We start from the raw sequence: 20,309 nt of genomic DNA on the forward strand, positions 1-20,309 counted from the left end.
CTATGATTTCCATTTATTTAAGCCTACAAGACTATTTTCCTGAGGTAAAACTATAGTACAAACAAGGCACAGCTAGGTTTTACCTTAAAGGAAGAACCTTAACTCCCAACATCTACCTCAGTGTGATTCACTTAGATAGGACATTCCTTCAGTATATTTTTGATCCTGAGGGTCCATAATTTGTACAAACATTTCTAAGCTAACACATATTTTTAGAGGCCTTCCTTTCTGTAACCTTTCCTCACCTCCTAAGTGCATGTACATAGACTATATATAAACAATGGAGTTGACAATCACCGACAGTGTTACATTTCCTCAAGCCCTGATCCTATACCTGTATTATGAAAGCTATGCTTGGTAGTGATGAGAAATAAACCTTTTTGGGGAAATGTACAATACTGAAATGAAAAGGGGATGCATACCCATCAATGAAATAGCTTTCTATAATAGGTCAGGGCACTGCTTGCATGGATGAGGGAAGCCACAATCGGGTTTACCGCCTTTCCCCCCTTTAAAAATTCTACATGAGATATAGCAGTGCAGCAGCCAACCTAGAAAGAACTAAAAGGATCGGAGGCTTGGGGAAGTTGTGCGCCTTGTCATCAGTAATTTCCAATGTACTGTCCAAATGTCCCTTAGTATTGTAAACGACCTCACCCATAGCAATGGTGGTATGGTATCAGTAGGGAGACAGAATGATGCAATGCCAAACTGCAGCAGTGGATTCCTTAAAATAGTAGCACATCCTGGAGGCAAGATATTGGTATCTCATCCAACTGAACCATTACAAGCACAATGTAATCTTCAAAATAATGAAAAATTTGTACAAGCCCTATGTGGGAATCATGCAGTACAAAGAAGGCTTGTATCATTATGCACCACTGAGCTCACAACAGGACTGCCACTGAAATATTTGCTGTAGGTTTTTTCTACCTTGTGGCAGCATCCTATATATCAGAAGAGCCAGGCGGACACAGAAGGAATCTAAGCACTAGAAACTGTTCCAAAGCTATCCTGCAGACTTGAAAAATAAATCACCACAAACAGCATAAGTAATAAAATAATTCATCAGTTCTCACACTGTAAGGCAGGTCACCCTCATGGGATATCTAGGAAAAGGATGTAAATTCCTCGGGATGCCCTTAGCAGAGGACTTTCACCATTAGATTTGTGAGGGTGATTTCCTCTCTACCATATAATCTCAACCTAATTTGGTGGGGATGCTATGTTCTAATTATTGTTCCCTGTGCATTTGTGGGGGTGAGAAAGATATACCAATCATTTTTTCTAATACCAGTGTTGGATGAGCACCCTGTTTCACAAATCTTTGCATATAACAAAGGCTGCAGGCAACTTATAAATGTTCATTTGGAGAGGGTTAGAAGCTAGAGCAAGTTCAAAGGAACCTCAAGAAGATTGGGAAGCACTGGGTTAAGCCAAGCACGTTCTCTCTGTTACTCGCTTTTTATTGCTGAGGAGCAGGGAACCTCACCTACTGCCTCTAGTTTACCCTGCTCCAACATCTGCTCCATGGGCTCGAAGCAGCTCATCTAATACACCTTCCCTTTAGTTACACATATAGAAGGGCAACTGGATTCCACCAAGGTAGATAAGAGACGTATGATGAGCAATGTAACTCAACTTTTTTTCTGCAAAGACCACTCATGGGTGGACTGTAATGCTGAAACATCTGTAAATGTCCGGTGTAGAAAACGTTTTTCTGAAGACAAACCAACCCATTCCTTTTGCCTTTCTGCAAGTTTCTCTACCAAACATTTTATTAAAACAGGATCCACTTTGGAGTCAAATTTATTGGCAAACCAGTGCCCATAGCTGATGAGCCATCTCAGTTCTGCGGCTCCATAAATGCATACACTACGAAGATGTGTACCAGTGCAAGGAGGATACAGGTGATTCTCAAGGTAGTTCCATTTTACCAAACGTGTTTTGCTCTGAAGATCTGTGATATCCGGAGCTGCTCTTGAAACCTCTCCAGGTGTGCCAGGTACACGAACAAGAGTTGCCCAGAAATGTTCATCAGGAGAGTAAGTGTCCTTTGACCATTCAAAAAAATCTTGAACGATGGAACTTTCAAGGACAAACTGTATAAACTCTCGGCATAAAATGAAATAAGCACTGCCTACAAAAACCTCAATATTGTGGGGTGGTGGGTCCTTAGAGATACTAGTTTTCACAGGCACCTTTGTGTATTCGTAAGGCATTTTCTGAAGTTCATAGTGATAAATAAAGCGTTCCCTTTTGCTGCTACTTGGCTTGATCGTCTCCAACATATTTCCTCCATTTAATTTCTTAAGTGCAGATATCAGCTCAAAGTTGGGCCGCAAAGGAAAGTCTTGGCCACACAAATTGATCACATACTTCCATGGAACAGAAGACTTAAACAAATCAGACAAACAATTCAGATCTGCCTGAAGCCTTGAAATATGGGCATATTCTACCACTTCCAATTTGGATGCTATGAAAATATTGGGAAAGCATTTGGCTATATTGTTCAAAGCATGTTTGAAAGTGCTAGATGACTTTTGGTCATAATGGATACAGTAAACATTCTGACTGCTGTATATTGCATGGATGAGCCTCTCAACCATCATGGCATCTTTGTGAACCACCAAAGAATAGGCTAAAGGGAATTTTTCCTCTTCCAGAGAAATAGGCTTTAGGTGATATTCTCTAATTTTATGGTATACATGACAGTCACTAGTCATTGCTACAACATCATCATCATCTAAATCGATAATTTCTTTTCTCTGAATTTCTAAAGACTTGCCGATCTCTACAGGCTCTTCATTGTAAATAGAGGAACAGTTGATTTCATACTGCACATGACTTCTGAGGTGGGGGTACTTGTTCTTCACAAACAATGAGGAGCTCAGAAACGGCTCTACAAAATAAATACCCTTGTGAGGGAACAACAGTCGCTCGACTTTGAGAAGTTTCAGTAGTGAAAGCAGCCACACTGTTAAAATCAAGATCAGGAGACTTTGTCTTGTTGAGCATTTGTAGAACCACTTGCGCCTCTTCATTCTGTGGGTGAATTAAAAAAAAAAGAGGGTATTGCCATGGAATAGCACATTAAAGCAAGGTTTTTGTTTTTTTTTAAAGTTCCACATATGACAAAGATGGCATATTCAAAACAGAGCTGGCAGAAAAGTCAACATTTTTACTCTTTTTTACTACTTGCCCGATCACCCATGAGTTGGCTTCATAAAGTGAATGAGACAACACATCAGTCGTCCTCTCTTCTGTAGTAGTTATTATTTTGAACAAGTGAAGTGCCTGACAATTTGACAGCTCTGCTGAGTAGGGACAATGGGGCAGTTTCAGCCAGTACAATTTCTCTCACCCCTGCAAGAAAAGCTGCATGTGCAAAAATTCCCCTTTCTATTCAACTATTAAAGGACAAAGTCTCTGCACGATCTTTCATCCTGATAACCTCAAAGAAAACAAAATTAGCAAAAACACTAGAAATGGGTCTTTGACAGGTTAAAGATGGCCATGGAACTGAAAATTTTTTAAAGACTGCTGGTCTATAATTACTCTTCTTTCTATTCGCTATTTTTTGCTACAGGTTTGTCGGAAACCAACACCACACAAAGTTCTAGGTGAATGTCTTGTAGGAACAAGGAGATGGGCTATCAGGTGAGCACCATCAAAATCAAAATTGTGGTAACAAACCTTCTTAAGATGTTTGGGGCCTCTGTACAGTATTATATTGTATTAAATAGCTTGTCATAATAAAGAGGCAGACAATCTTTTTTCTAGACATACTGCTCTGAGTTGCAACAAATTAAGAAAGGTTTATCTGTAGACTAAGCTAAGAGAAAGAACCAACAACTCAGGACAATCTGCCTTTGAATGCCTTTGAATGCAACTGTTTACACAACACAGCCTCTTACATTCTGGGGGGGGGGGGGAGAGGAAAGTTCTCTCCATTCAGGTACCTGGGCATGCAATCAAGTAGTGAGGGAAATAAGCAGGCAGCTAAACGAGCTATTCACATATTTTGTTGAAACAAAGAGTTCAGAAACACATCGTCAGCAGAATATAGAACAGACATGAAAACTGGCAGAGTGTTGCTTTGTTCAGCAAATACTATACAGAGAGAACGCTGTACTGTCTTCATTTTGCAAAATAAGTTGAGAGGTTTGAACTCAAATAGATTGAAGAACACCTTAACAGATTAAAAAGGATAATTTCTGAAGAAGTGTACAATAGCTGTTGGGCTCAGGGGTCAAACTAGATAAGACACTGGAATATCCATGAATTGCAGTCATCATGTGGGGAGTGATTCAGATCAGGGCCCTGATGCCAGAAAAAGAGGGTGGTTTGACCCTTATTCCTCCCACATAATTTCACCAATCAAAAAGAACTCTAGATTTTTACTAGTCTGGAATGAAAACAGCAGGAAGAGAGAGGATGCCTCTCTTTTTTTCTTGTAGGGCTAATAAAAGCTAGAGAGAAGGTGGTCAGGTTTAAAATCAATGGAACACTGCACGGAAATTAAAACCTCCATACTAGACCCCAAACCCATACTAGATCTCAAACCCAACAAGGTTATTTTCCTCTGAGAAATGCTGGGATACATTCAGAAGTATCCCAGTTGCACAATTGATTTGACCTTCTGACATAAAGTTATGCAGACAGAAAGCTGACCTAGTAGCACACTTCACCGTATCTCTAATTCTGAACTTGACCCCAGAGTGCAGATAAAAACATCTGCATGATGGTGCCAGATACAGAAAGGGAGATGTTTCTACAAACCTGTGATAATGCAAGGTGGGCAGCAAGATCCCCCAAAATAAATGGGTGAAGCAACGTGTGCATCTGCACACGCATCAAAGTGAAATCAATAGAACCTTTGATAGCTAGATGATATGAGTTTTGTCCTTCCATTATTCTGTCTTCCTCCTTTCCTCAAACATTTCTGTCTCAATTTCCCTCCCTCCCTCCCCCCAACAACTTTTTACTGGTGGATGCCAAAAAAAGGACATCTGTGAAGTGTTTTTCACTTCCCACTTTTTAGGTTACATAATTGACTCCAAAATCAGGATCATTAGAGTAACCTGTGAGTCATACAACCAAGTATTATCATGACAGCTCATGCTGGATAAATGCATATGGTTCTGGCAAAATTTCCCTGGTGGGTCACAGTTCTACCCATGCTACACCAACAGTGCAATCCTACACAGAGTTACACCCTTCTAAGCCCACTGGTACCAGTTGGCTCAGGGCTGCACTGCAAATGTCCCAGTCCTGACTCATACACATCACATATGTTAGGGATTTCCTACACAATAATCATTCCCATAGGAACAAAAATGAAACTTGTGTCATTTTTGCTTTGAAACTCCTGTTTTAAAGAAAGATGGAAAATAACTACATTGTGCATAACTTAACATTCCAGAAAGACAGATTCAGATGGGTGGCTGGGTTGGTCTGAAGCAACAGAACAGATTTCATGCCCAGGAGCTCTTTAAAACCAACAAAGTTTTATTCAAGGTATAAGCTTTTGTGTACATGCACACTTCCTCAGAGACTGATGTGCAAATGTACCCTTCTTGATTGTGGGATGCTGAGAGTAATTAACTGAGACCCTATTGTTACACTCTATCCATCTCCTCTCAAGTATGGAGGTAACTAACAGCATCCTTTTCTTTAAGGTGGGGTTATTGGTTATGCAATGTGATGTCTCCTCTGCCACCAGACCAGAGAAATACATTCCAATCTACCATTCCAAATTACATTACATTTTACTATTCATTACAATCACTATACCAATCTACTATTTCAAATAAGAAATAAAATAAAGACTGTGTATAGCCCTTCTTGATGAGAATACAGATGTAAGGATCTATTAAATAACCTTTATTATGTTTATGCTAATTTACTGCTCTTCCTCTACCTATATATATATATATGGATTGGTAACTTCCATTTCAGTGTATCTGAAGAAGTGTATGTGAACACGAATGCTTATACCTTGAATAAAACTTTGTTGGTCTTAAAGGTGCCACTGGATTTGAATTTTGTTCTGTTAACGTTCCACAGTGCTGAATATGTTCTGGAATAGCAAAAAACACAAAGGTCTTCAAGGAAGGATTAGGAATCCTTACCACATCTTGCAAAACTTTCATATCCTGAATAAATATTCAACTGATACCCTCAACAACTGAATTGATTACTTTCAGCCTTATTTTACTGGCATGGTTATCTACAGTTGAATTCAACTGTAGATACCCATGCGACTAAAATATGGCTGAAAGTCAACAATTCTGTGTAATGAAATAAAAGCTAAGTACAGAGAATACAAATTGATGCTAAGCTGGATGTTAATGGAACAGAGAAGCAAGCAAATGTCAGAACTCTGACGCCAAATTTTATTATTATGTACCATTATTTATAGAGTATTGATACTCCTTAGAGACAATGAGACAATGAGAGAATGGGAAAACTAAGACATTGAAGGCAGAGGAGCTAATGTTGATGGATATATCTACATGCACTTAAACCTCTGCTACAACTAGGAATTATGATTAAGAGGATAAACCAAAAGTCATACAGAAAATATGCATTTTGAGGAGGGACATATAGAGAGGTGGTACTGTGTACTTGTTCAAGGAAAGAATTCCACGCGCACGGGGAAGCATGGAAGAACAGGCGAAGACATGACACTAAGCAAGAGAACTTTGATAAGGTAAAGTTGAAAGTGTTGGAGCAGCAGAGGTCATTAGGGGAATAAAAATACCAAGTGCCAAAATATAGGGTAGGGCGAACAAATTTAAAGGACACAGAATTTGTGCTAAATACAAAAAGGGGATTGGGAAGCCAGTGAAAGGGCATGAGGGTAAATGTCGTATTGAGTGAGTGACAGGAGATTCAAATGCTTATGGCAATGTAGGAGACAGAGATGTGAAAAGGAAAGATGAGAGAAGAAGACCGCTGTAATCAAGTTTTATTCAAGAAGATGGAGAACAAAGGGAAGATTTTTGCAATCTGGTACAGGGAGACGTGATTACAAGGAACAAGGAAGAGCCAAGAATCAAAGCCACAGCTGAGTTTCTGGTCTGGTGAGGATATTGACGCATACAGAGAATGATTATAAGGAGGAGGCTTGGGATGAAGGATGAGCAGTTGAGTTTTGGACGTGTGGAGTCTGAGACAGCAATGAGACAGCAAGTAGATATACCAGGCAGGTGGAAATGCAGGAAGGGATGTGGGGAAAAACAATAGCTGGGTCACTGGCATATGAGGTACTGAAAACCATGCAATTCAAGAGATCACCTGTGCAGGGAACAAACGAACAAACAGCAGGGACAAACACAGCAGAGAAGCTTCCTAGTGGAAAATGTTGACACGACCTGACTGATATCAGCTAAAAATGAAGCCACAAAAACCTGCAGCCTGGATGGTCAATTGTAGCAGTCATTGCAGGGAGGTTCAGATGGACCAGGGCAGACCTTTGGATTTGGCAATAATTTCAATTGAGAGTACAGGACAGCAGTGCATTAAAAATAAGGGAATCTTTGGTCTGAAGCTTCAGGGAGAAGGAGAGAGCAGAAACCATGTTGCAGGGAGTGAAGCAACTATATTCCCTAGGAGCTTGGAGGCGAAGGGAAAAAGTGATTATAGGTGAATGGAGTGGGGGGGCAGGTTGGGAATAGTAAGCATGTCTGATCACAGAGAAGCTGTGGCAGAGAGCAGACAAAAGAGTGGGAGAAACTGTAATCAGGAGAGAAGAGCATCAAGGGGTTTCTGGAGCCGTTAGATGAAGAAGCGGCGTAGCATCTCATCTACTGACACTGCGGGGGGTAAAGCACAGATTGAGAGAGAGTGGAGGGGGTTACTAGAGAGAGGGATAGGTGGAAGAAGGATGGATAGAGAGAAGCCCACAAGGCATCAGAGGCACAGACAACCTTTTAATGGCAGCAACAGCCTTCAGACCATCATTAGCTAGGGATAGTCAAACCACCGTTAGGCCTGGGAACCTTCCCAAAACGGAGGGCTGGTCCATTAGTTCTGTGGCAGAAATTCAATTTTTTACTTAATTGTGTGTGGTCAGATTTTTAAAATACATTTTATGTTGAAACATTACCCAAAGCTCTAGTTTAAATCATGCCACTCAAATTATTGCCACCCTTGAGGTAATCAAGATGGCTGTCAAATTAGTCTGGCTATAGAACACAAAAGCTAGGAAGCACCATCACATGTTATCTCTCTATATATTTTAAGTAATCTTGAGTGTATTTATCACCTTGGCTTCAGTGAGTACATTTTAAAAGTGGCTGAAGTCACTGCCCTAAACTTCTACAGTGCCCTGTCAAGCTCATTTATTACTCTAGCCCTTTTCAAAGAGTGTGAGGCAAGTGGTACGTTCTTCAGATCACACATCCACAATAGAAGGAAGTGGATAGAAAATCATATCAGGATTGTGGTAGTACTGACCATGCCAGAACTATAAAAGGTAAGTGGGCCATACCTATTGCCTCCTATTTGTGCTACACTGCATGTACAGCACACTAGTAGCCCACAAATTGGTACCTGTAAGACTACAGGCAGAAAAATTCCTATTTAGCGTATGCTAGTTCCTAAGCGCCAGTAATCACAGGCTGGCATAAAGTCACAAGGGACAGTTTGTTATCCACCTTATATTTTAGGTCAGTGCAACACACCGGCAGCAACAAGTGCCCTAGTCTCCTTTCCAGGTGGTGAAGTCACACTGGGTGGGGTTGGTAAAGTTTTATATGGCCTACTGAGCACAAGGAAAAGGAGCACCACTCTAGCCACCTTAGATTTCTCCAAACTAATGCAGCAGGTTTCCCCTTGAAACCAGACAGACATTCAGATGAGCTCGCAGCTTCTGGAATTGTACTCACATGGTAAATAGGGCATTTCAGTCTCTATAGCACATATACAAAAAAAAAACCCTATTTATGTTATCAACTAGTAGCCACAGTGCTATTTGCTTTATTGATACCCCATCTCCCTCCCCCATGGGGACCCAAAGTAGCTGACATGACTCGGCTCTCCTCCATTTTATCCTCCCAACAATCCTGTGAGGCAGAACGTGTGTGACTGGCTGAGTGGGGATTCAAACCTGGGTCTCCCAGATCCTAGTTTGACACTCTAACCATGACACCACAGTGGCTCCGTAGTGGTCAGAGTGTCAAACTAAGATTGGTGACACTTCAATACAAATTGCTACTCCGTCACAAAGCTCCCTGGATAATGTTGGGCTATTTCCCAGCTTAATATACCTCACAGGGTTGTTGTTGTGAAGATAAAAGGGAAGCCCCCCCATATATGCCATCATGCAAACCCTGAACGGAGGGGACCAAAAAAATCTAATAATAAAATGCATAAAATATGCTTGATTTTTTAAAATACTTGTGCTCATAGTAATGCCATAGGAGCAATCACTGTTACACAGAGTTCAATGAGAATTTGTTTTGGTCACCCAAATTCACGTCCAACTTTCTCTGCCAGGCTGAGCTGACTTTCATCCTCTGTGTAATTAAACCTGTTATATTTGTTTTTCATGAAGTATGAGAAACACTGCATAATGTAAACAGGCATTTGCACCTCAGTTTTTGGGGCTTTTTTCCCTGAACGAGAGGCACTAAATGACATTTTAATCACAGTATTACCTCAGCTGAGTCACAGCTCTTTAAATATCCCATCTGGTACCAGGCAATGTTTCTTCCAATTTCTTTCCTCTAGATTAAGACAGACATTTGTGCACATTTTTTATGTATGTGCCCATGGGCTTGCATGCACACATATGTACATGTCTTTTATCAGTACACCCTATCTGTATAAACATACAAGAATTAACATCCTTATTTATGGCCAGGGAAACATGAAACAGCCACAAAGACAGAAGCCAACCCACTGGACAGTTCACACAGCCCATGTCAAAAACAATCATGCTTGTGTTTGCTTCTTGCGGCCCTCTGTGCTCCATGCTGTTTTTAAAAATGCATTCCCTGTGGGGTGGGAGGGTCAAGAGGATTGCCAAATCCTGGCTGAATTGTAAATGTTTATATCCTAATCAAAGCCCACCTCTGTCACATGTTAGAAGAAGAAGAGATTGGATTTATACCCCGCCCTTCACTACCCAAAGGAGTCTCAGAGCGGCTTACAAACTCCCTTCCCTTCCCTTCCCCTCCCCACAACAGACACCCTGTGAGGTAGGTGGGGCTGAGAAAGCGCTGACAGAAACTGCTCTTTTTCAAGAACAGCTGTGCTAGAACTATGGATTGCCCAAGGACATCCAGCAGGTGCAAGTGAAGGAGTGGGGAATCAAACCCAGTTCTCCCAAATTATAGTCCACATACTTAACCAGTACACCAAACTGGCTCACAGTTGTAGGTCAGTTGTATCTTGCATGCAAGTGCTCAGTTGCCTATAACTCACTTTCAGTCCTTTCAAGATCTGAACACTGGTTCTTAGGACTGACTATATGAACAGGAACAACCAGCCACCCTGGATCTAAATTATATCTAACCATATCATTGGCCTGGATGAATCACAAGCGGGAATTAAGATTGCTGGGGAAAAGATCAACAACCTCAGATATGCAGATGATACCACTCTAATGGCTGAAAGTGAAGAGGATCTAAAGAGCCTCTTGCTCAGAGTAAAAGAGGAGAGCGCAAAAGTGGGCTTGAAGCTCAACATCAAAAAAACTAAGATCATGGCATCCGGCCCCATCACTCCTTGGCAAATAGAAGGGGAAGTCGTGGAAGTAGTGACAGACTTCACGTTCCTGGGATCCCAGATCACCACAGACTGTGACTGCAGCCATGAAATTAAAAGACGCCTGCTCCTTGGGAGGAAAGCGATGGCGAACCTAAACAGCATGATAAAAAGTAGAGACATCACCCTGCCAACAAAAGTCCGCATGGTCAAAGCAATGGTATTCCCAGTAGTCATGTATGGCTGTGAGAGTTGGACTATAAGGAAGGCCGAGCGCCGAAGAATAGATTCTTTTGAACTATGGTGCTGGAGAAGACTCTTGAGAGTCCCTTGGACTGCAAGAAGAACAAATCAGTCAATCCTCAAAGAAATCAACCCTGACTGTTCCCTGGAAGGCCAGATAATGAAACTGAAGCTCAAATACTTTGGCCACCAAATGAGAAGGGAGCACTCACTGGAAAAGACCCTGATGCTGGGAAAGATTGAAGGTCAAAGAAGACGGGGACGGCAAAGGATGAGATGGTTAGACAGTGTCAGCGATGCAACGAACATGAAATTGAGCCAACTTCGGAGGACGGCGGAAGACAGGCGAGCCTGGCGGGAGATTGTCCATGGGGTCGCGAAGAGTCGGACTCGACTGTGCGACTGAACAACAACATATCATTGACCAATTATTGTTTTCTACTTTGCTGTTCCTGTTTTTTCCATTACAGAACAAATGCCTTACTAAAAATGCTTCCAATGGTTCTGGTTCGTTGGCAGGAGTTTGCAATGTATTACTTGAGATTTGAGGAAACCTGCCATTTGGCATGGTTATTATATGTACAGAACATATACTCTCTCCTAACACACCTGACAGTTAAGCCTGATTTAAGAGTGCCCTGGCACTGGCTGCTTCCATACAGAGGTTTTGCTCTACTTTGGCTTCAAACTGGAGATGGGGGGGGGGGGTTTTCCCACACAACATCGTGCTCCAGTCATCCTTTCCCCATCCTCGACATGCTCTTTCCCAAGCCTGCTTTGTTAAGATTTTTTTTGGGAACAACACAGTCCAAATGTGTTGTCAGACCATCTGGATGAGAAGGTGTGCACTGTCAAACAGTACATTGGTGCCATTTTTCCTTTTGTCAGCCTCCTGCCACACCACCAGAGGACTTTTGTTGTTGTGGTGGTGGTGGTTTTTTTAAGTCAGTAGTTGCTATAACAACTATTGAAACTTTAAAAAGAAAAGCTCCCCACCCAGTGACACAGCGGGAAAATCTGCAAGGAAAATGATAGCTGACGGAGTAAAGCACAGAGAACTCCTGCATGGATGCTCTGTTGCTTGCACATTTCTTGCAGTGATGAATGCATAGCAGAGAATTCTTCCCATATGGTCTCACCGTCTTACCTAACTGACAAAATTGACTGGGAACCTGATCGTGTGTAGCTGCTTTCTACCCGATTGCTATTCCCTCATTTTTAACTCAAAAAGTTTCACCAATTAGCCTCCCTTCTTGTTTCCATACATCTATGAGTCAACCTAAATTGGGTTGTTCCTGACGAAACAAATCCTGGAGCCCATGCCACTTCCATGGACCTGTCAATACATGATGCTTGTACTGCTGGGACACCCCATTCCATGTTCCTTCACCAGGGCTTTCCCAATTGTGTTAAGAACCAAACTCAGTGCTCAGGTCAGGCTTCCCTCAATTGGCCCAAAATATTCCGTTCTCAAAACAGGAGGAGGAGGAGGTTGGATTTATACCCAGCCCTTCACTTGGAGTCTCAGAGTGACTTACAAACTCCTTTCCCTCCCCCTCCTCACAACAGACACCCTTTGAGGTAGGTGGAGCTGAGAGAGCTCTGAAAGAAAGTGCTCTTTTTCAAGAACAGCTCTGACAGAATTATGGCTTGCTCAAGGTCATCCAGCAGCTGCAAGTGGAGGAGTGGGGAATCAAACCTGGTTCTCCCAGATTAGAGTCCGCGCACTTAATCACTACACCAAACTGGCAATTTAGAAGTAAAACCTGCAGACAGTTGGTTTTGTATTTTGCCTATTAGTTTTTTTTTTTAATGGTGCTATTTTGCAGATTCTGTGAAAGGCAGAGAACTATCAGCAGATTCTGTGAAAGGCAGAGAACTATCAGCTCTCCTCGGATACTGCATTTCAGAAACACTGAATCTGAAAGGCATCCTACTATAGCATCTCATGTTTAAGGAAAGTGCTTGCCTTGGTCCTTACCTATTTTTAAACTCTTACAATATAACGTTACGCAGAATTATTTCAGTTTAAAAATATTAATTTCAAGAGAGGAGTAACTGTGTACAGGATTGCACTGTTAATGACTTTGAAATCAGACTATCCCCTTCCAAGACGAAAAACACTTGTTTGATTTTTGCTAAAGAGCTCTCCTTTGCAGGGTTTGTGCACGTCTTCCCCCCACACACACACCTTTTAGTATCTGGATTAACCTTTGGTCACTTCCTTGTCTCCCTACAGTTTGTTCTTCTCAGTTATAGCTGTTCTGCAATAAATGCATAATTGTTTCCCGTACGATGCAATGCAGTCCACACACGTATATTCTTAAATATGAACTTCAGTTGTAGTCAGACTGTTTTTAATGTATCTTTTCAACACTCAGAGTGAAATAGTTTGCCATTACATTCTGCACAATAGATCGTACATGTGGAATGTTGCTGAAAGAACATCAGAGGTACTTATAGGATACTATTGGTGATATAATTAGTAATGAGCAACACAGATTGTTATTTACATAACATTCTGGATGCATTTTTGTTTCCACAAGGATTCTTATAAGAAATTTATCTCTTACTTTTTATTTTACTTTATTGTAACCCAGCTTATTATAATGATTTAGAAATGAAATATATATAGAACACATGCTTATAAAATAAGGAGATTTAAAGGGAAATTATGGGAGATAGTGTTTACAAGTGGAATTGTACTGGAGCAATTTTGAGAGGCAGAAATATTAACCTAGGCGCACCAATTCTACAGGATTAATTAAAGATTATAATTTATCAGTGAAGTAGAAGCAGAATAGGATTGGCAATTTGTGGAAGACTGCTATCAAAGAATGTTAAATTTACTTTTCGTTGTAGAACAATTTGTAAATAATTTGTAAAAGTTTGAAATTAATAAAAATTTAATTGAAAAAAAAAAGAAATTTATCACTTTTGCTCCTTTGTCCTATTAATATGTCTGACAGTGCAAACCTATGCATAATTGCTCCAGTCTAAAGCTACTGAAAAAAGAGATTGGATTTATACCCTGCCCTTCACTACCCAAAGGAGTCTCAGAGTGGTTTACAATCTCCTTTGCCTTCCCCTCCCCACAACAGACACCCTGTGAGGTAAGTGGGGCTGAGAGAGCTCTTTTGAGAACTGCTCCTGAAAGAACAGCTCTGAAACAACTTGTAACTTACTCAAGGTCACACCAGCAGCTGCATATGGAGGACTGGAAAATCAAACCTGGTTCTTCCAGATTAGAGTCCATGCTCCTAACCACTACACCAAACCAATGGACTTAGATTGGGTAACTGTACTGTAGGTATCATAGTCATATTATACCAGATGCAAAATGCTAATCTACTAGCAATTTAGAATCATAAAGTTTTCAGACCTACCTTTTAGATGTCTCTTTATTCCCTTTCCTTTCTACTGAAGCATAAAAGAGTTTGCAGTCACCATGTAAATCACCTGGTTATGTCTGAACAGTTCTTGTCTGAACAGTTCTTCTCTCCATCCTTAGGATATTTGTAGTCATGTTGCTCCAATCCCATGCATTTCTGATTTATTACATTTCAGTTAAGTATGCAGCCATATTTAAGTGATGAAGAAGGAAAAACCAATTCTTTCTGCAAAGATCAAAGAGAGAAAGGGGCTAATTTAAGTGTGTGTGTATATTATACATTCTCCTAAACAGATACAACACTAATTCTCCCTCTAATTCTCCCTTCAGTTTAAGAATATACACCTGTTCCTTTGATTCTTAATAGATTTTTTTCCTCTCACCTAACTGGCTTGCATAGAACACCTATTTATACCATTCTCACCGATACAAAACAATTAACAGTAAGAGAAAGCACGGCACCGATACAAAACAATTTCCAGTAAAAGAAGAAACAAACCCTGATAAATTAATGGCTTTTTCAGTAACATGATCAGAAATCAAAATGTTTTAATACTATACCATCATAATTAGTTTTGTAATTTTTATATTATGATTATATGTGCATTTTCCTATCACTAGACACAATATTAATCCCTTGCAGCCTGTTGTATAAGACTATGGAAGACTACTTGTACAGGAGTTTTATGGGTGCATACGGCACTTTTTACTATTAATAGAAAGTATCTAATACAATTTTGCCTTCTCACAGATACTATTTAAGTAGAGCCTTTTTTGCTTAGACTCAAGGCAGATTTAGGTTAAAGGTAAAGGTTTCCCTTGCTCAAAAGCCAGTCGAATCCGACTCTAGAGCGCAGTGCTCATCTCCGTTTCCAAGCCAAAGAGCCAGCGCTGTCCGAAGACGTTTCCGTGGTCATGTGGCCGGCTTGACTAAACACCAAGGCGCACGGAACGCTGTTACCTTCCCACCGAAGTGGTACCTATTTATCTACTTGCAATTTCTTGCTTTTGAACTGCTAGGTTGGCAGGAGCTGGAACTAGAGATGGGAGCTCACCCCATCATGCAGCACTCCGACCTCCGGGTCCACAGTTCAGTGTCTTAACCACTGAGCCTCCACAGCCACAGATTACAAAATATAAAAAACAATGTAATTAGACTAGGATTACAGAACTAGAAAACAGTGCAAACAGAAAACTGTCGGCTCTGCTTGTGTTGTGCATGATCTAAGCCATGATATTTCACACAGTATTTTTCAGTATACTCTTATTACATCTATATGTACAGAAAATTGGTACTGGCTTGATGCTGAGTGGCTATGGCTCAGTGGCAGAGCTAGGGCTACCAATCTCCAGGTGGGGCCTGGAGATCACCAGGAACTACGACTGATCTCCAGACTGCAGTGATCAGTTCTCTTTGGCAAAATGGCTGCTGACTCTATAGCATTATACCTCGCTGAAGTCCTTCCCTTTCCCAAAGCCTCCTCAGGCTCCACCTGCAAATCTCCAGGTCCATCGGTGGCTATTAGTCACAAGGTATAGGGACACTGGAGCAAGTGATGCTCTGTATTTTTGGTGCTTGGGGGGTCAATAGTGTGAGGACTCCTAGTGTTCTGGCCCCACTGCTGGACCTCCTGATGGCAGCTGGTATTTCTGGCCACTGTGTGACACAGAGTGTTGGACTGGATGGGCTGTTGGCCTGATCCAACACTGGCTTCTCTTATGTTCTTAATTCCCCGAGCCAGAGCTGGAAACCCTGGGTAGAGCATGCAATATAGAGCTAAATGGACCAGTGGTCTGACTTGGTATAAGACAGCTCCACAATCCACATGTGCATAATATGATTTCCTCTCCCAAATCTGCATAGTATCACTTGAAGATAGCACAAACTGGCAGTTCCCTGATCTGCCATTTGAGATTATACAGAACTTTATGCTGCAGGACTGGAACCAATTCAGTGGACGCCAACTATATGAAATTTTGATTATGGCTGAGTACCATTCATTACTTTTTAGTATAATCTGGCCTGGTTTCCTCAACCAAATACTGCTGATGGGGTGATGTAACAATTTAAGCATCTTACGGCTTCCCATTTGCACTTAAGCAAGCACATTTGGTTAGATGCCCCGTCTAAACAGTAGCCAATGGTGCTTGTAAGGCAGGAGTCATGATGGTTGACTGTTTCCTCTGTCCTTGCCCCGTGGGTCTCCATCCATGAGGCACTTAACTTTACTCTTATTGGGTGCCTTGTAAGCTTTCTTGATGGATGCCAGCTCTTCTATGGCAGTTCATTGTTAAGGGTTCCACAGCCGCTCTATCACCCCCACTTCCTGAGACAGACCTCTTCTCCCTGCCCAGGCTACCCGGCAGCACCTCTTCAACAAACAGTTATTTTGCAAGCAGCTGCCCGCAAATAACACCACTACTTGATAGGGCCAGTTAAAGTACAGCACGGTGTGGATATTTGGGTTTGTTGTTTAAGATATCTGCCACATTTCATCTCTCTTACAGTGTAACCCTAAAGAGCTACACCGCACTATGACTGCTACAGATACAAGTTAGCAGTCTGTACAAAAATCTAACTTACCTCATTTATCATTTGCTTTGGTTACTATTCTAACAAAGAGGTTATGTATCCTTTACAAGCAACAGGTTACAATTAAATTATATAGCAAACTGGTAAAATTCCCATCTTACAAACAGGGAATGGAAGCTGAAAGACAACCTCTGCACAATTAACTAGAGTCCCGATTCTAAAGTCCAACCATTTAATCAGAATTAATGGTAAGTATCCTGGAGAAAGGCATAACCATTCCATTGTACAGGTAACCATAAACCTAGCTGGCACATACCTCAGCGCTAAATATTTATATCAATATTGGGTGAGAAACACTAAGTTACTTAGCTACAATGCTGCAGAATGTCCACTACGGAATGTCCTTTAAAAAAAAATAATGACCCATCCCAAGTACTTTATGAAACCTTACTGGGTTTTTAGAATCACATCACCTTAAAACCAGAGACCCCGTAAGGGACTAGCACACAGACAGCAGTTTGCTCTTTTTACCCCTGTCCTCCAGGTATTTACCACACCTCTCTGCAAAAAGATCCAAGAAACTAATTACAAACTTATCAAGGTAGCAAGTCCATTGTGTCACTTTCTATCTACCAGCAATTTATCTCCCATTTTTCAGGACAAGCCTGTCAAGTCCTTCACACAATAGCTGTGCTTTCTCAACCCTAAAATACCCTCTTTTTTGCTCCTCTCCTCTGAATTGCATTCGATTTGATTTCCACTTCCTAAAATATACGTAACTGGATCCCAGTACACTCCTCCCAGTAGGACAGACAAAATGTAAGTGTTATGTAGGCAGACCGCCACTAGGGGTCAACGGCACAGTCAGGAGCTTGGCTCCCCTGAACAATAGGAACCTAGGATCCTAGTTCCCCCAGCACCAACCAATAGCCACTTTGGCGGGAAATTCAAACCCTCCAATGGGACTAGGGGCTGCTAGGTGGGTATGTATATAGTTGGCCTTGTCGGGCCGTTAGTTAGTCTGATGTTAAGTACAATAAATGTATGCAAACGCATGTCGTCGTCTGAGTCCTCCATGCAGCGAACCCAATACTTTTCAGTGGCGACGAGGATGGGATCCCGCTGAGCCAGGCCTGGCTCGCATCCCAGCACAGCACCAAGCCCCGTTCCATCCAATGCGCCCCGCATAGCTCGCAAGCAGCACTGCACCGCGCACCACGTCAAGGAACACCACTCCCCGCTACACACTACACCATGGTCTCTGCTCGGGGGAACTTGGAGATCTTCGATCTCGCCCATCCCGAACTCTGGGACTCATGGACAGACCAACTGACATGCCACTTCGTCTACAATGAGGTGACCGATCCAGGCAAAAGACGGGCCCTCCTCCTTAGCTCCTATGGAGTGAACACAGTCCACCTCGCAAAGAGCCTCCTCACACCCCGGGCAATCCTCGAGTGCTCCTACGAGGAGATCATCGACGCCCTGACGAGGTACCTCACGCCCCAGCCAACCACGCTCGCCAGGCGGATCGAGTTCCAGGGCCGCGTCCAGAAACCGGGCAAGTCAACCGCGACTTTCATGGCAGCCCTGCGCCAGCTGGCCATGGACTGTGCCTTCACCAAGATGGAGGACTCGGTTGGCCTCAAAGTGAAACGGGAGAAGTGCCTCCTTGGGGTTTCAGAGGTGGACTTCCTGGGGTTCAGGGTAGATGCGACCGGCCTTCATCCAGCGAAGGACAAGGTGAAGGCCATCGTGGAGGCCCCTGCCCTCACATGTAAAGCAGAACTACAGGCGTTCTTGGGAATAATAAACTTTTACCACGACTTTCTGCCACACAAGGCTGAGGTAGCGGAGCCCCTACACCGGCTCCTGGATAAGTTGGCCCCCTGGACCTGGGGCCCGAGGGAAGCGGTGGCATTCAGGGGGGTGAAAGCGCTGTTAATTTCAAACGACGTGCTACCCAATTTGATGAATCCCTCCCGGTTGTCCTTGCGGCGTTCCCGTGGCCTATTACTCACGAACTTTAATGGCCGCGGAGCGCAACTATGCGCAAATCGACAGGGAGGGGTTGGCAATCGTAGCAGGGGTAAAAAAATTTCACACTTTCATTTACAGGCACCCTTTCACAATTGCTATGGACCATAAGCCCCTCTTAGGCCTCTTGGCTGCCGACAAGCAAACACCCCGAACAAATGGTGCGGACCGCGAAGGAAGCCCTAAGCCAGATTTCAGAGGGGGACTGGGAGTTCCGCTTAGCCCATTTCCTCTTGACTCAGAGGACGACACCTAGCCCCGTCACCGGCCACAGCCCCGCAGAGGTACCGATGGCCCAGCGCCCGGAAAAGCTGTTAGATCGACTACACCCAGACCGGGGACTGGAGGCATGGAGGTTGGTCAAACAGCGGAAAGCTCCGAGAAGGTTCTTCCCAGGGGACTACGGAACCGGATCTCCTGGATCGCGGGCTGAGTCACCAAAGTCATGGGCCCAGTATCATATGAGGTGTCGACGGACGACGGACGAATTCTACAAAAACACATCAACCAACTCCGGAGGCGACAGCTCCCAGAGGCAGGAGAAACCCCACAGTTAATGGCAGGAACTGGAATGCACACACCGGAACCCAGGGTGCAAGCCGACACCCCAATCAGTGAGGAGGCCACGTCGAGGGAAGCACTCCCGGAAGTACCAGTACCAGCAGCCCAACAGCCAACACCACAGCAGGCGCCACAACCACCGGTCACAGCTAGTCAACTGGAACCGGTAGCGAGAGAACCAGTACTGACCCCCAGGCGTTCCCTCCGAGAGCGCCGACCCCCCGCCTACTTGCAGGACTACGCCACACAGGTGGGTCTGATCTATGGAGGGAGGAGTGTTATGTACGTGGACCGCCACCAGGGGTCCATGGCACAGTCAGGAGCTTGGCTCCCCTGAACAATAGGAACCTAGGATCCTAGTTCCCCCAGCACCAACCAATAGCCACTTTGGCGGGAAATTCAAACCCTCCAATGGGACTATGGGGGTGCTGGGTGGGTGTGTATATAGTTGGCCTTGTCGGCCCGTTAGTTAGTCTGATGTTAAGTTCAATAAACGTATGCAAACGCATGTCATCGTCCGAGTCCTCCATGCAGTGAACCCAGTACTTTTCAGTAAGTTTACCAACCTAATCAAGATTGAAGCATATCATTTTTGCTCAGGCCATTTTCTGCACCAGCATTTTCACCAAGATATCTCATGACTTTAATCAGTTTAGTATTGTAGCCCACACCCTTGTTTACTTGACTGCATGAGACGCTGGCCCAGAAACATAGCCCTTCATATTCATGAACTGTTTGTGTATAGAAAGACCTAGAAAACTCTTATGTTTCTGCCACTAGACAGACAAATACTGTTTCAAGTGAAAGGATGAAATCAGAAAATCTAAG

General features: G+C 42.9%; 1 protein-coding gene across 1 annotated transcript; it reads right to left on the minus strand.

Annotated features, from left to right (window-relative positions):
* Positions 1-1,150: 1,150 nt before the first annotated feature.
* GCNT4 (glucosaminyl (N-acetyl) transferase 4, core 2) lies at positions 1,151-14,417 on the minus strand. The gene is made up of 2 exons (XM_015420430.1): positions 14,346-14,417; positions 1,151-3,045 (listed from the first exon to the last, which is right to left on the minus strand). The coding sequence occupies exon 2, from the start codon at positions 3,042-3,044 to the stop codon at positions 1,638-1,640; it is 1,407 nt and encodes a 468-aa protein (XP_015275916.1). The 5' UTR covers position 3,045; positions 14,346-14,417; the 3' UTR covers positions 1,151-1,637.
* Positions 14,418-20,309: the final 5,892 nt, after the last annotated feature.

The sequence above is a fragment of the Gekko japonicus genome, unplaced genomic scaffold (assembly GCF_001447785.1).
Source record: "Gekko japonicus isolate JY-2015 unplaced genomic scaffold, Gekko_japonicus_V1.1 scaffold412, whole genome shotgun sequence".
Lineage (NCBI taxonomy): Eukaryota > Metazoa > Chordata > Lepidosauria > Squamata > Gekkonidae > Gekko > Gekko japonicus.

Excerpts from the sequence above, each read along its gene's own strand:
- GCNT4 (XM_015420430.1), bottom strand. The coding sequence starts at position 3,044 with ATGAAGAGGCGCAAGTGGTTCTACAAATGCTCAACAAGACAAAGTCTC.